The sequence below is a fragment of the Cyprinus carpio genome, chromosome A25 (genome assembly GCF_018340385.1).
Source record: "Cyprinus carpio isolate SPL01 chromosome A25, ASM1834038v1, whole genome shotgun sequence".
Classification (NCBI taxonomy): domain Eukaryota; kingdom Metazoa; phylum Chordata; class Actinopteri; order Cypriniformes; family Cyprinidae; genus Cyprinus; species Cyprinus carpio.
This window is the reverse complement of record NC_056596.1, coordinates 18619826-18634991: the sequence shown is the minus strand read 5'-3', so window position 1 is coordinate 18634991 and position 15166 is coordinate 18619826. Positions and strand designations below refer to the sequence as shown.

The 15166-nt window shown below is 35.6% G+C and overlaps 1 protein-coding gene across 1 annotated transcript in view; it reads left to right on the top strand.

Annotated features, from left to right (window-relative positions):
* Nucleotides 1-2380: 2380 nt before the first annotated feature.
* LOC109080869 (anoctamin-5-like) overlaps nucleotides 2381-15166 on the top strand; it is a 35659-nt gene continuing 22873 nt past the window's right edge. The window contains exons 1-2 of the mRNA XM_019095879.2: nucleotides 2381-2615; nucleotides 6189-6250. Coding sequence (XP_018951424.1) covers nucleotides 2561-2615; nucleotides 6189-6250 — 117 coding nt within the window. The 5' untranslated portion in view covers nucleotides 2381-2560. The remainder of the gene's footprint in view (nucleotides 2616-6188; nucleotides 6251-15166) is intronic.

Genomic DNA, 15166 nt, shown 5'->3' with positions numbered 1-15166 from the left:
CCATTATAGCATGTATAGTACATGAAAAATGTAGAAACATTGGACACAACTATGTGGGCCCCATTGTGCAGCAGCAAGCATCACAACAACAACAACAACAACAACAACAGCAAAAGGAACCTCTAGGTGGATGTAGGTAAATGTGCACGAATGTAAAAGCCCCCAATCCTATATTTTGCCTGGGGCCCCCAATTCACTAAATGTCTTATAATGTACAAGTTACTGGTTTGACGTTTTACTAGCTATTGAGCTCAAATTACATATCTTAATCTCCTCTGTGATCTTATGATTAAACATTAACCACTCTTGTCCTTTGACTTTGGTCCCACCCCTAAAGACCACAGGCCTCAGAAAGGAAGCCCCCACCCCATGCATCTGCCACTTTCACATACGGCCTTGGAACAATGAAAAACAGATTGTAGAAGTTAAGGTTTGGGAAAAGGCAACTATGTTTCTGTCCTACAGCCACACCCGGACAGAAGTGCATGTGTAATTGCTAGAATAACCACTTGAAGGGTGGCCCAGGCCAGAAGAGTCTATATTGGGCTACACTGGCACTTTTAGTTACACTCCTCGTGGGGCTGGAACAAGATGTGGAGAATTCTTGAAGATGTTTATATATATATATATATATATATATATATATATATATATATATATATATATATATATATATATATTTTTTTTTTTTTTTTTTTTTTCTGTCTGTCTGATTTGTATGGAGAAACTTCTTGTTTGTGAGTTACAATGTAACTCTTATAGTCTTCAGATGATTAACTGATATGTTAGCCAGTCATTTTGACAACTGGCATCATCCAACAACAACGCACACTCAGCTGTTAAACAAAACTCATATAGTATGTGTCCAAAACCTACCGACAACTTTATTGTTGAACACTACATTTTCTGTTGTCGTATTTGTTAGAAATGGCCATTGAAAAACCCATACTGGTCAACCACTATAATGTAAACATTCAGTGCTGAGCAGTTGTTAGAGAATGTTAGCTCCTAATGGCAAACTGTGGTTTTGTTGTTTATCAGCGTTCTGTCAGAGACTATCAACCCATTCCATTTTTCCATCCTTGAAAGGGCAGGAAGGCAAAGCTTATCGTTGGCTCATCTCAAACATCTTAATTCCTTCAAGAGCCTCCCACACTGTTGACAGTGAAGTGAACATGCACTAACTTTGTATTAAAAGACAATCTTATCAGCTATAATCATAAATTTTACTGCTACATTATCAAGGCAAAATAACATTCAGATAAAATTCAAAGTGAACCTTTGAGACAATATCCTTCTCCCTTCTCATTTTTGTCCTTCGAACACACACACACACACACACACACACACACACGCACGCAAGTTGGGTTTCCGTGTTATAATGGTTTTTATACTGTACAAACTCTATATTCCGCCCTACCCCAACCCTACCTAAACCTACCCCTCAGGAAGCTTTCTCTATTTTTAGATTTTCAAAAAAATTCATTTTGTATGATTTATAAGTTTGTTTCCTCATGGGGACCAAAATATGTCCCCACAAGGACAATGATTTTGGATATTGCTATGTTTGTGGGGACATTTTGTATACCTGGTATACCTGAATCACTCACACACACACAGACATGCACATCCGTGTTATTTATATATAAATACACACACACACACACACACACACACACTAATGTGTGTAAAGCTGCTTTGACACAATCTGTATTATACATAAATAAAGGTGACTTGACTTGACTTATGGACCATTGGTCAATGTAAAAAGCAAATTTAATTTAATGCCAGTTAAATCATAGATTTACAGTACAGATAAGTGATATTATTATCCGAGGTCCATTACAGCGTAAATAAAAAAGTAAGTATATGGACCTTAGTTATGATTAACCTTAAACCAGATCATAAACCTAAAGTAAATAGCCATCATGTTCAAAATAAATAAATAAATTCTTAGATACATAACACGATATTGTATTGCTACTTTTTAGTCCGCTTTTAAGCTTTTAAGACTGAAGACGTGCTAATATTCTACTAATAAAAAAAAAAAAGTTTCTTTTTTTACGTTGTTCTTCAAGCTCGGTGAAATTAAGACAGTTAAGAAATAAGAATTATGTGCATCCCTTTGTAGTGTGACGACAAAATTGCGGTCATTTTATATCCCTCCCCTTTAAAGCAAGGGAGCGCAGAAGAGAGAGTGGATTTACCACGTGAAGGTTTGCTCATGAATTTCAAATAGACCCGGTGACGTTTGCTTTGCAGCCTTCCTATGCAAAAGACCAGCGGTTCTTTAATATTGATTAGCATATGCTGACGTTTTTATTTCAATGTCCAATAGTGAAGCCCTTGGTCATACATATTCATAGAGGAGAGATTCTCATAGCCATAGTAGGGATCGCCAACGGAGACCCGGGACGAACCGGAGTGGGCAAATCTGACCCGCTGAGCGTGGAGTGAACGGGCAGAGAGACAGAGCCCTGGCAGAAAGAGCTTTGATTCTACAACTATAACAAATAGGCTACACATTTAATATATATGTCTATCAGGACACTTGATTAAAATGAGTCGAGGAAAGTCGAGTGATGAGACCCTTATAGAAATGGACCGAACTGGCGGTAAGTGTCTTCAACACACCTTTACTCGCTATGTTTAAAAATATACCCACTTATGGTCAGTTTTGTTTCTTTCAAAAGTTAGCTACCACTTCTGTTTGTCATTTATCTTATACAAATGGTCTTTTATGAGTTAATGTCCAAACTGTGCTTTTTGACGTTAGTGAATTTAATAAAAATGAAGTTGTAACAAACTTTACACCATTTTATTGTATTTGTATGTGTTTACTAAATAATGTGTGCTCATTAAGAGAAGTTTACTTTTCATAACATTCAGTGAAGTTCAGTATGTGGACAAAGAACTTTCAATAATTTTTTTTTCTAGCACTGTTCTTCTTGTAAACTGCAAAACATATAGAGATTGGTATACTAGTTAAATTATTATATTATATTAGTTATATTACTATTATCATTCATTAAGAGTTCTGATTTAAGTGTTTATCTTGAAATATTACTAACAGTATATAAGTTATTCTTATGTTACTTTATGGAAATCAGTTTCAGGGTAAGGGCAGAATCATAGCTTTGACAATCGTAACAGTGTTTTATCAAACCAGTGATTTCTACACACTTTCAGATGAACAATCTCTGCTGTTATATAAAGATAACTGTTTATAACTGTGTGTAGCTGTAGTCTAGGAATGTCTTTCAAACAAGCCATTTAAAATGAAGTTAACGATTATTATTCTTACTTTTATTTTTTGCATAGCAATAAAGGTTAGTTAATTTTGATTGACATTCAGAATTATATTACATCTACAATGACTTACATTGCATTGGAGGTTTAGTATTTTATGTTCTGTGTGAACTGAACCTGTGACCTTTCTTGCTTGCACCATGCTCTATTGTTTGAGCTACAGAAATCATACATACGTATTTTAGGACAGAGTTCCTCAATCCCGTTTTGAACCAGCTAATAAAAAGCTTTTTTTTTCTTGACCGCTGCCACAAAACAAGTCATCTAAAGGCTATTTTAGGTACAGGGTGTGAAACTGTAAGTGAGAACGCTTGCAGACACAGGAAACTATGAAAACCAAGCATGCAACATTTTGTGGTTAGACATTATATCAAACGCAAACAAAGAAAAAGAAAAAACTTTCATTTCAAAATGGTATTAACATTAGTTACAAAGTTCGTTATGGGTCAAATGGCAGTGAAGCATAAATGTAGAAGAGATAATAGAGGCCTTTATCAGCTTGTCAGAGAACTCCTTTAATGCTGTGCACATCATGCTGGGACTAACTGAAGACAAACTGAGATCAGCAACATTCAGACAAGTCTGACAAAGTCCGTGATATTCCCTGATTCATATCTGTAGTCGCCTTAAGTCATATTTGGATTCACTATCCATCTTACAATGATGTTTTCACACACACTAGAACTGTTCAAAGCCATTTTCAAGCTAATGTTTCAAATCTGCTTTACACCAGTGTTTTGAAACACAGTTTACTCTGTACCACAGAGTAGATCTGGGCTGTTAGTGCTGTAGTCAGAATCTCCCCTAACCCTGCAATGAGTTAAAAAGAAAATGCTTTGGCTGTTGGCATGTAGAGAGATTATGACAGAGAGAAGGGAAAAGCTACAAGACCATTTAAGGTGAAACTTATGCATATGTATATTACACACCTCATATTTAATGTCAGCAGCATGTTTACTTTATTTACTTTTATTTGTACATCTCTCAGTCGTCATCGAATTGCATTGCACTGTATGATTTGAAACAGAGCTTGGCTCATCAAAGTAAGTTTTTAGATATCTTACTAAGACATATTGTGAGATATAGAATGACAACTTATGTTTATATGCAATTTATACTCTTATAAATTCTATACTCTTATAAAGATCTCATTGCTTTTCATTACCAACTATCAAAATGTCAATAATTATTATAATTTTTTTTTTTGCCATAAACATATCAGCAAATGCACCAAATACAAGGTGCATGGTCATACTGACTGTATATATATAGATACATATATATAGATTTTAAAAAAAAGTAATATTTATTGCCATTTTTGCAGGTTGGAACTGAAGATTTTTCATAGAGTCTCCACAGAGAAAATATGCTGTGTACTCAGATGTCTCAGTATAGAAAGTCCAGCATGCTATTATCTTTGGAGCAGTTCTTCTCTGGTGTTCAAGACTGTAGGGAGTTCACCGTGGTTTACAGGAAACCCATCTTACATGCCTGCAGCAAATTTAGCCTGATCTGATGAGAAACCTTCTATTTCAACTGTATTTAGATGCAAGAGCTGTTTTTGGGCTATGTGACTACATACAGTCAGTGTTTAGGATTGACTGTATTAACTATTAGGTGTGACGTTTAAATTGTCTTGTTGACAATACAACAACAGACATTAGTACGCACTTTTTTCTTCATGGACACAAAACCAAAGCATCAAGATTTGCATTGGATTTTCAAGGTTTTCCTTTCGATATTCTAAACATTTCAGGACACCCCCACTGTGTTCGTCCTCTTACGTATATTGTCAGAAACTCGTATGATACAGTAAACAATATTATAATTTACAATCGTAATAATAATAATAATAATAATAATAATAATAATAGACCTGAACACAAATGAAGATGGGTGGAAACAGGAACAGTGTGAATGTAAAAATAACTTAATTCTGTTTCTCTTCAGTTGGACAAGTACACTTCATATTTACTTGTCTAAAAGTCGACTCTCTGAAATGTAATGTTTCTATCTATGTCTGTACCTTATTATGCTGCTGTGTGTTGTAACCAGTGTGTCTGTGTGTGCTTTTCTATTCAAGTATAGGGCTTTTCACATTGCACTTAACCCCAGGTTATCATCCCTCTAAACCTTGCTGTTCCCCCGGGTAGAGAAACATTTCACACTTGTTATTTAGAAGTGGGCTTAGCACTGCTTTTTAATGGACACATGTTTGCAACTGACCATATTGCATATGCATTTGTAGGAGTTTCCCTTTCAAGCACAACATTTATGGTAGGAGAGTATTTAAATGAATCATGCAAGGTGATTTATTAAGGTTTGCAGTTGGTATCTGCACCATTATTTAACATGTCTTAACCCATTTTGTGCCTGTGTTGTTAGTAGATTACCTTAATATAATAACCATAATCGAAAATCATCATCAACTGCTCCTTGCAGATCGTGTTGCTCATTATAGAAATGTTCTGGCTGCGTCTGGATTCTTTAACTTGATCACTGTCCACACAAATCTCCACACCCAACAGCGCACCCAAAATAACTTCCCACACTAATTAAACCTGTCTACTAAATCTTTCACCTTATGTTTTGATTTAATTTTTGGTTTAGTGTGAGGAGCAGCTAAACAAGGTTCTATTGTATGAGATGAGTCAGCGTGTCAGTTCGGACAATCGAGACCTTCACCTAATTTTTATCCCCAAAAGTGAGACAAAGTGATTGTTGTTGGAACTGTTCATATTGTCTCAGTTTTATCAGAAGGAATTTACACTGATTTCACAACGGCTCATTTTTTGAAGAAACAACTAGAAAAGGGAATGTTTGCTGAAGTCGAGTGAATATCTTTTAACACCCCTTATTTTGTAATGTTTGTGTTCCAGAAGAAAACAATGGCTTCCATGCCAGTTCGGATAAGGAGACTCTTCAGCCTGAAAATGCAGAGGTAAAAACTCTTACACATTTAAACACCAGTTCAAGTCCTCCTGTGCCTCAGTTTTTTGAGCTGAATAATTTGATAGTACTATCACAACCCTGCTGAAAAGACCAGTATAAATTTCCATGTCTTTCCAGGCTGATTTATGCTGGTTAGTAGTGGTTTTGTGCTGGTTTAACTTGTGGTTGCTATTTACCTCTAAATAATCTAGTCAACCAGCATGGTCTTAACTTGAATCAGCAAGGAATTTTTGCTGGTTAAGAAGCCTGCTGGGAACACCTGCATCCAGAACACAAGATGACCATCAATGCTGGTGTTTTTAGCGGGGAAATACTTCCGTGCTCTATGGCGCAACCATCTTATTAAGAGGTGAACACATCCCATAGACTTACATTAAAGATATAGAACATCCTTATAACTCCGTATCAGCAATCTCAGAAAACTTCAGCAACGGCAAAACAATGCCCTGGGCAACTACCCACAACACACTAGCATCGTTTATAATCAAATCATTTTTGCATTTATTGTACTTCCCGATCAACTGAAATCAGCAACAGGTGTCATACAGCAGGTTATGAGTTTTTTTACACAAGTTAGTTGTGCATTATTTAAAAAAAATCCAGCATTGTTGAGATGAATAGATAAATAGACATGCTGTGACTCAATAGAGTGGTTTTCAAAGAAAAACATTTATATATGTCCTGTGAACAAAGTGTGCATTATCGAAGGACAATGCGTTAATAAAGAGCTGTTTATTATATGCACAAGACACAAGGAGACAAACAGTGCATGGAAACTCATAAATATCCACATATACTTTATTAGCTCATATTGATGCTCAATGGTCAGGTTGTGTTTGTCAAGACAGGTGCTCTACCATCATGATGCATTCATTCAAATCCGCTCACCTTTCCCCATACATGCCCATTAGTTTGCATATGAAAAATAAGGTGTACCTGTTCCCAGAGAGCTTCCATTGTCTCTGCAGAAAATAGTTTGAATTTTGCTGATGTCATCAAGAAAGACTGAAGTTCACTTCACATTCCCTGTTATCTGTCCACCACCCTTCTCAACCCCTTTCTTGTCCTTTTTATGTTTTTATGGTTTTAACGTTCTTAGACTCCCATCAGTTTTAATTACATCAAAACACACTGAATCTTGATAAGCGCACTCCGGTGCTCATCTGTGACTGTCGTCTTTATCTTCTCTCTGTCTCTGTTCTCTGTCTCTTCCTGTTGGTGTAGTCCATGCTGAGTGTTGTGTCTGAATGCACAAGCGCTGTCTGTTTGCTCAAGTCATTCTTCAGTGAGTGTGTGAACAGTGTGAGAGAGAACACACTGAACCACAACAGCACCTCACCAGCTGTATAGGGGTAAGAAGGGAGTGTGTTTGTGTTGTGTGTCAGTTTGAAGTGTGTCTTAAAGGGGCCACATCATGAAAACTACATGTTTATCATATATATATATATATATATATATATATATATATATATATATATTATATATATATATATATATATATACACCAACATACAATATGGCCCCTTTTAAAAAGGACTTAAAAGATAACAAAATTGTACAATATGCCCCCTTTTAAAAATTTTCATCAAAATTGTACATATAGGGTAGTACCCCTTTTAAAAACACACATTTGTAACATGGATAGGCACTTAAGCCTCTTGAGTATTTTGCAATGATTATCATTAGAGATGCACTGATGTATCTTCCAATAATCGGTATCGGCCGATAAAAGCTATTTATTTAATTGTCTGCCAAATTGTGCAAAATCAGCTGATGATTATATATATATATATATATATATATATAAAAGACTCGTTGAATGTTTCAGACTACAACTCATAATGTGTGTGAAGAAAATCTCTCGTTGAATTCAGGGCTATCAGAATTATCATGACAATAACGCATAAACAGATTCAAACAGCGACATTAAAGCAGGCTCTATCTGACCCTATGAATCACCCTAAGTTCAAGCCAGGGTTGCCAGATCTGCAAACATTACACCAAACATTAATTGTAGTGTGCTTCCCATCCAAAGATGGCTCGCAAAGAGCTTTGTGCTTTCTTACTTCTGTTAAGAAACAGTCTCAGCTTTCAAATCCTGTACATTTTATCATGAAATTCAAACAATGAATGCCATTTTGACGCTTTTAAATAAATAAAGAGTCTCTTCAACTTTTAATAAGTTTTAGCGCAAAATAAACATGAATGAACATCAGAAGGTGTGTTGAAAGATACAGTAGCTTACCAAAATGTATCATGTCTAATGTAATCACTCAATTATTGTTTCAGCCACAGTAAGATGCCAATAAAACAGATTGTGAACAGTATATCCCTTAATGTTGCATTTACCTCTGCAAAGTTATCCACTGTTCACAGTTCATTAGTTAGCTATAAAACAACACTAAAGAGGAGCATTTTTACTTGTAAATATGTTTGAATAAACTTGGCATAAAGACAGGTATTTATGACATTTCAGTTTTGATCTGAGTATAAATAGCAGTTGAGTATAATATCTCTGTTGTTAATTTTACCCTTTAATATTATAGTAATGTGACAAATAATAGAGTTCTCTGTATAGTTTACAACATCCGATAAGTGTTTTTTTTTTTCTTAAGAAAATCAAACTATGGCTAACGGCAGAGAAATTCAGTATCGGTGCATCTCTATTTAAAGGGTTACTCCATCCCAAAATGAAAATTTTGTCATTAATCACTTACCCCCATGACAAAATTTTCATTTTGGGATGGAGTATCCCTTTAACATAGTGTTTTTCTTCACCCACACGACCAGAGTGTTTGTATGTCCTGTTATTTTAGACGCTCATAGTGATAGGCGTTCACTCACTGCTGCTTTTGTTGATGACTTGTGAAACCAAAGGTTTCATGCAAATAGGACCATTTGTGTCCTTGAAACTTAATGTTCAAAAATGAATATCACTATATTGCTGTTGATAACACGCTTATCAGATTTAATTTTATTTTATATAGAGTCCATCTGGCTTCATTATTACAATAACGCATTCTGAAATAAATGAGTAACAGATGAATATCAAGTGGACTTTCGCCCGGATGGTTTATTGTGTAGTGTGAGCAGATGTCATTGACAGTTGTGTGTTTTGTGTGTATACCAGTGTCTTTATCCTCACTACACGCTCGATTCATCCACAGATCTGGAGAAAGAGAGCTTTATTTCTGAAGTACCGCTCCAGGGTACGCCACGGTAAAGAGGGCTGAACTGTGTCCATGTGTGTGCTTGCTTTGAGTGAGCATCTTGCATATAATCATATTAGATTGTATTATGCTATTGTGTTGTATTGGGCAACACGAAATGCATGGCAACATGACTGGCTCCTGTAATGTGACTCACGAGTGTGTAAAACTGAATATTATGTGGGAAATTAATGAAATAAAGGTGACTGGGGTGGGACCTAATTTTATCTATCTGTATGTATTGGGTCGGTCGTGTTTGCTAAGTGGTGTTTACTATTGCTATTGCTAATACTTTATTTTAGGATTAGAGGCTTGTTTAAATAAATAACCATATGTATTAAACTTCAGGATGTATCTCATCCTGCACCATTCGTGCTACAGGGATAAATGAAAGAAGTCATGTGGCTTTTTGAGCAGAAGTGTGCTATAATTTTAGTAAAATTAAAGCTTTTTAAGAAAATGTTTAGAAAATCTCAATAAATACACGTTTTAAATCCACTATTTTATCCCAAAGTTTGGTCAGGCTAGCCTAATAAAATTTGCGGAACAAAAAGTTTCACGTTGAAGAAAGCGCATTATTCACTCTCAGAAAAAAAGGTACAAAAGCTGTCATTGGGGCGGTACCTTTTCAAAAGCCACACCTTTGTACCTAAAGAGTACATATTGGTACCTTAAATGTACAAATTAATACCTAAAGTGTACATATTAGTACCTAAAAAGGTACAAAAGTGTAGCTTTTGAAAAGGTACCACCCCAGTGACAGCTTTTGTACTTTTTTTTTTTTTTTTTTTGAGAGTGTTGATATTGGGCAACATGAAATGCATGGCAACATGATTTTTTGACAACTTTTACATGACACAATTAGAGACTCATGACTCTATATAAAAAAAATAAAATAAAAAAAATCACAGCTAATGAACATGATGATGCTTTTTTGTCCAGAGACATTTTATCATACAGGGAAGGAAATGTAGTCTTTATTTTAGAGACTGTTTCTCATGTGGCTACTAATAATTACCTTGATTTTTAAAACTTCTTTAACATTAAAGATTAGTAGCCACATGAGAAACAGTCTCTAAATACCTATATGAAAAAATGTCTGTGGTTCATTAGCTTTTTTTTTTTTTTTTTTTTGTAGAATCTGACTCTCTAATTGTGTCATGTTACATAATTATATATTTGTGTTGGAGATGCATTTTTCTGTGGCTGAAGGCTGTGCAGCTCATTCAGTCCCAGCCCGATTTACTTAACCGCACATATTACTCTATATGTCAGTGCAGGAGTGTACGGCTATTATTGCCTGCTTTTTTAAACGTGTTCATATGCATCATCTCCAACTTGTAATTACAGGAAATGAAATCGAGAGACCTGTAGTGGAAGAACAGCAGCTGCTCTGCCAGGTCAAACACACTCCTGCTCACAGTAGAGAGATGTTAATTTAGGATGTTAATTTAGAAGATGTTTGCACAGAAGAGTATTTATGTGTGTGCCAGTGAAATCTGTTTACAAAGGGATCAGGACACATCACTTTTAAAGGGACAGTTCACCCAAACAATACATTTCGGCTATCATTAATTTACACCAGGGCAGGAAGAAATTATAGTACATCTAGTGAACAACATGATGTGAGTGAGTAAATGATGCCAGAAGTTGGATAAAAAGATACTGGAAACGTATGAGACAGATGGGAGAAAGACCGAATGAATCAGATTCAGACCTTATTATTTACATGCTGCTGGGACTCTTTGATGCTGAGGTTTAGTGCTTTTAAAAATGTCACGATCTGCAAATGATTTTTTCGCTTGACATGCAAATGACAGTAGAGATAGCATCGATGTGGAAAATTTTATTGCTCAGCTCGTGTTCATAGCTCAGTTTAATAGGTTTGTTTACCTAAATTTGACTGTTCTGTCCATTTTACTGACTTAATCTAGCATAGTCAGTTGGATTTACGTTTAGTATATCATAGCCTTGAAGGTGGGCTCTTTAGCACCATAGTAACCACAAAACAATGCATTATATTGCTCAAAACACCTTAGAAACCGCATAGCAATCACCCTTGCAATAACATAACAAAGTGCTAACAAACACCCATAACTCCTTTGTAACCACACAAAAACTCCATGACAATCACCTTTCAGTGCTCTAACAGGAACATACTGTAGCTAAAAACATGCTAAAAAACAAACAAAAAGACCTTAGCAGCCACCTGACAACACAGTTTCACTATTCAGTCCCCAAACACATAGCAACGCCCTGGCAACTACCTGCAGTCCCCTACCAATGTCAGAGAGCATCCCAGCAACCACATAACAACACCCTAGTATCATAGTAAACACAAAACAATGTATTAAAACACTCAAAGGACCTTAGCAACCACATATCAACACCCTAACAACAACACTTGCATCCACACAGAAGACAGAGCATGTGTATTCATAAAGCACATTTCCTACACATCAGTGTCCAACACCAACCCCCCCCCCCCCCCTTTAAAGAAGACAATCAGTGAATTATTGCTGAAGTGACAGCATTTAAAAAAAATAAGGTGTAAAAGTACTAGAAGTTTAAGTTTTACTGTAAAGAAAATGTACTGTACAAAAAATATTTATATAACTAGTTAAATGTTGCTATAAAACATGCTATAAAAGCAAACTACGTTATGTTCCAAATTTAAAGTTGATATCACAAAAACTGAGGTTCCTGTGAGATTTTTTTATATTTTTTTTTATACATTTTCCTGTCACAAATGTATAAATTTATAACAGTACTGCTTCACTCACAAACTAGTTACAAAATATGGAACCCTGAGACTCGGACCTTTCCAGCAGTGTTCTATCAAGATTAGAAAAAGTGTTTTGATTATAAAAAATGTGTAGTAAATTTTCTAATATGAGACTTGACACCACCCACTAGGGGAGGAGCTCGGCAAAGTGATTTGAAGTACCATTTCCATGGTTATGCAGTGTCTGATTTCAGAATAGTTTTCACAGGTTGAATTTTGAGTGTCTAAGCATTTGAATGATATCTAATTTAGGATGTTTACTAAAATATGTGATGGGTAAAAAAAGAGCTAGCGAGACACTTACAGTTAACAGGTTAAAGAAAAAGATGAGAACATAAAAGTCAAGATTAAAATCATTTAAGAACATAAAAATGAATAAGAAAGAAAACAAAATGAAGTTTATATAAATCTGTATTGAAATGAAAAATAAGGCTGGAAAGGGCAGAATTTTAAATAAAATAATACATTGCAATCAGCAAAGCACAATACAGTCACCAAACAATACCCTAGCAACTCCATAGCAACAGTCTAAAAAAAAAAAAAAAAAAACTCCAGCACCGCTCCTGTTTTCTTCAGAACATGGTCATATCTAGTGACATTGTGATTAGATGCGGTGTCCGCTAGGGAGTTCTTTACCTGCCCCAACCCGACCGCGTTACCCGGTTATGAGACGACCTGCGCATCACTACAGGCCTTCGTAGTGTAACCTTATCAAAGAACCTAATAAAATAAGAAAATAGATATTCCAAATATTTAATATAGGCTATAGGGAATTGCATGCAACATACATGGATTTTTTTACATTTTGTTTTTAATGACTGCCCCAACCTGCTCCGCAAATAAAGTGACAATTTCTTTACCCGCCCCAACCCGACCCGAGGGTTAACTGTGGGGTCTGCGGTTTATGAGACCGCCCTGCTGATGATGCTGATGTCATCTCTGTGAGCCCCCTGCTCTCTATCTCTCTTTCTCTCTTGCTCCACTCTGTTAAGGACTGGGAGTGTGTGTATCTTAAAGGAGGGCTGCTCTAAAGAGCGAGAGTGTGTGTGTGTGTGTGTGTGTGTGTGTGTGTGTGTGTGTGTGTGTCTGATTAGTTGGGCTGTGGTAGGAAGGGAGGTGGTCTCCAAAATCTTGAATGATGCAGCACTTGATAGACAGATTGGAGGTAAAGTCTTTCTTTTTTTCTCAATTTCTCTCTTTTCCTTACATCTCCAGTCTGCTGTTTGTGGAATAACGGAGGATGATCTCTGGTTAATTTAATATTCAGGGGTCCTGACATTATTATGGAGGCTAAGGGTAATAGTGTTTACTAATGGATGTTGGTGTGTATTACGTAGTTGTGCTCTTTATTAGGGAAGCGTCAGCAGTAGGCTTCTGGTAATCATCTGGAGGTTTTGTTTGTAGGAACGGCCTAAGAAAATCAGTGGTGTTTGCCGGTTAAACCTCACTAATAAAAACTTCCTTGGCTTGAAAAAATCTCATTAAATAGCCATAATAGAATACATATTTTAAACTAAAAAATAGCTTCCCTTACGAAAAAGAAGTTTATTCAAGTGTGCTATTAGTATACTTATTTTAAACTAAAAAATAGGAAAGTATACTTTAAGTTTACTTTTTATGTACTACTCAGAAATGGGCTTTATGTACTTCTAAGATATATACTTATAATGACAATTAAGTATACTTGACTTATACTTACAAAAACTCAAAATATACTTGAACTTTACTTAAGTATACTTAATAAAATAAACTTGAAGTATACTACTTTTTGGTAAGGGTTGCTCTGTGTTCACCGGCTGCATTTGTTTGTGTTATGCATTGTATGTAAGTTATTTTTAGTTGCTGGAGAACAGCTGCAGACTGCTGAGGAGTTTTCCTGGCTCTGAGTGAAGCCTGCAGTTGTTTAGCTTTGGCCAGTGTCACTGGGGTGAATATGCCTCTCTCAGGGCTGGTCTGAGCTCAGTGCTGTCATGCACCTATAGACTGTAAACTGTGATTAAAATAGGGGTTAAGAAAGATGTTCAATACATTTGCCTGGCGTTGAAGACATGTGTATCTCTGCAGAGGCTTTTGTATTTGTTTGGATTGAGAGACAGTCAGACTGTCCTGAACAGCAAGTGGCAGCAAACACACTACTGTATAATTCAATAATCTGAACATGCTAATTCTACCTAATTATTCAGTATTACATTTAAGATTATATTTGCCATTGCCACTAGTATAATGGAGAATAAACAGGAAGCAACGTGAGAGAGAGAGAGAGAGAGAGAGAGAGAGAGAGAGAGATGGGAATGGAAGGAACCAACAGCTGGGATTCGAACTCGGGTTGCGCACAACTGAGCTGAGTGTCAAGGTTTAGTGAAAGTGTGTACAGTTTGACTGTAGTTTATGGACAAAAGTGTTCCTAGAAATATACAAAAACATGGTAAAAACTTTTATAACTTTTTATAATGTTTGGGTTATAGTTAAAGGTTTGGGTTTTTGGGTTCACCCAAAAAAGAAAATTGTGTCATTATTTACTCATCCTCAAGATGTTCTTTCTGGAAAGGGTCCAAATATGGACTCATTGACAACAATAAAAAAAGAAAAAAAAGAAAAGAAAAATAAAATACAATAAAATAAACAATAATATCATAAAATAATATCATCCAGGTAACAACAAGAATCAAGCATATGTAAACTTTTGAACGGTGTCATTTTTATAAATTCAACTATATTTTCTCTTGTGGACTAAATGTAAACGTCTTTTATGTGAAATATCTTGTTTAGGTCACTACTAAATAAAAATGAACATGCATTTTGTATGATCCGTCTTATTTTGGTAAAATAATGAACATTTTGCAGATACTGTAAAGTGTACGTAAAATTTTGACCACAACTGTGTATTTCAACATTTGCATTTAGCCTAAAT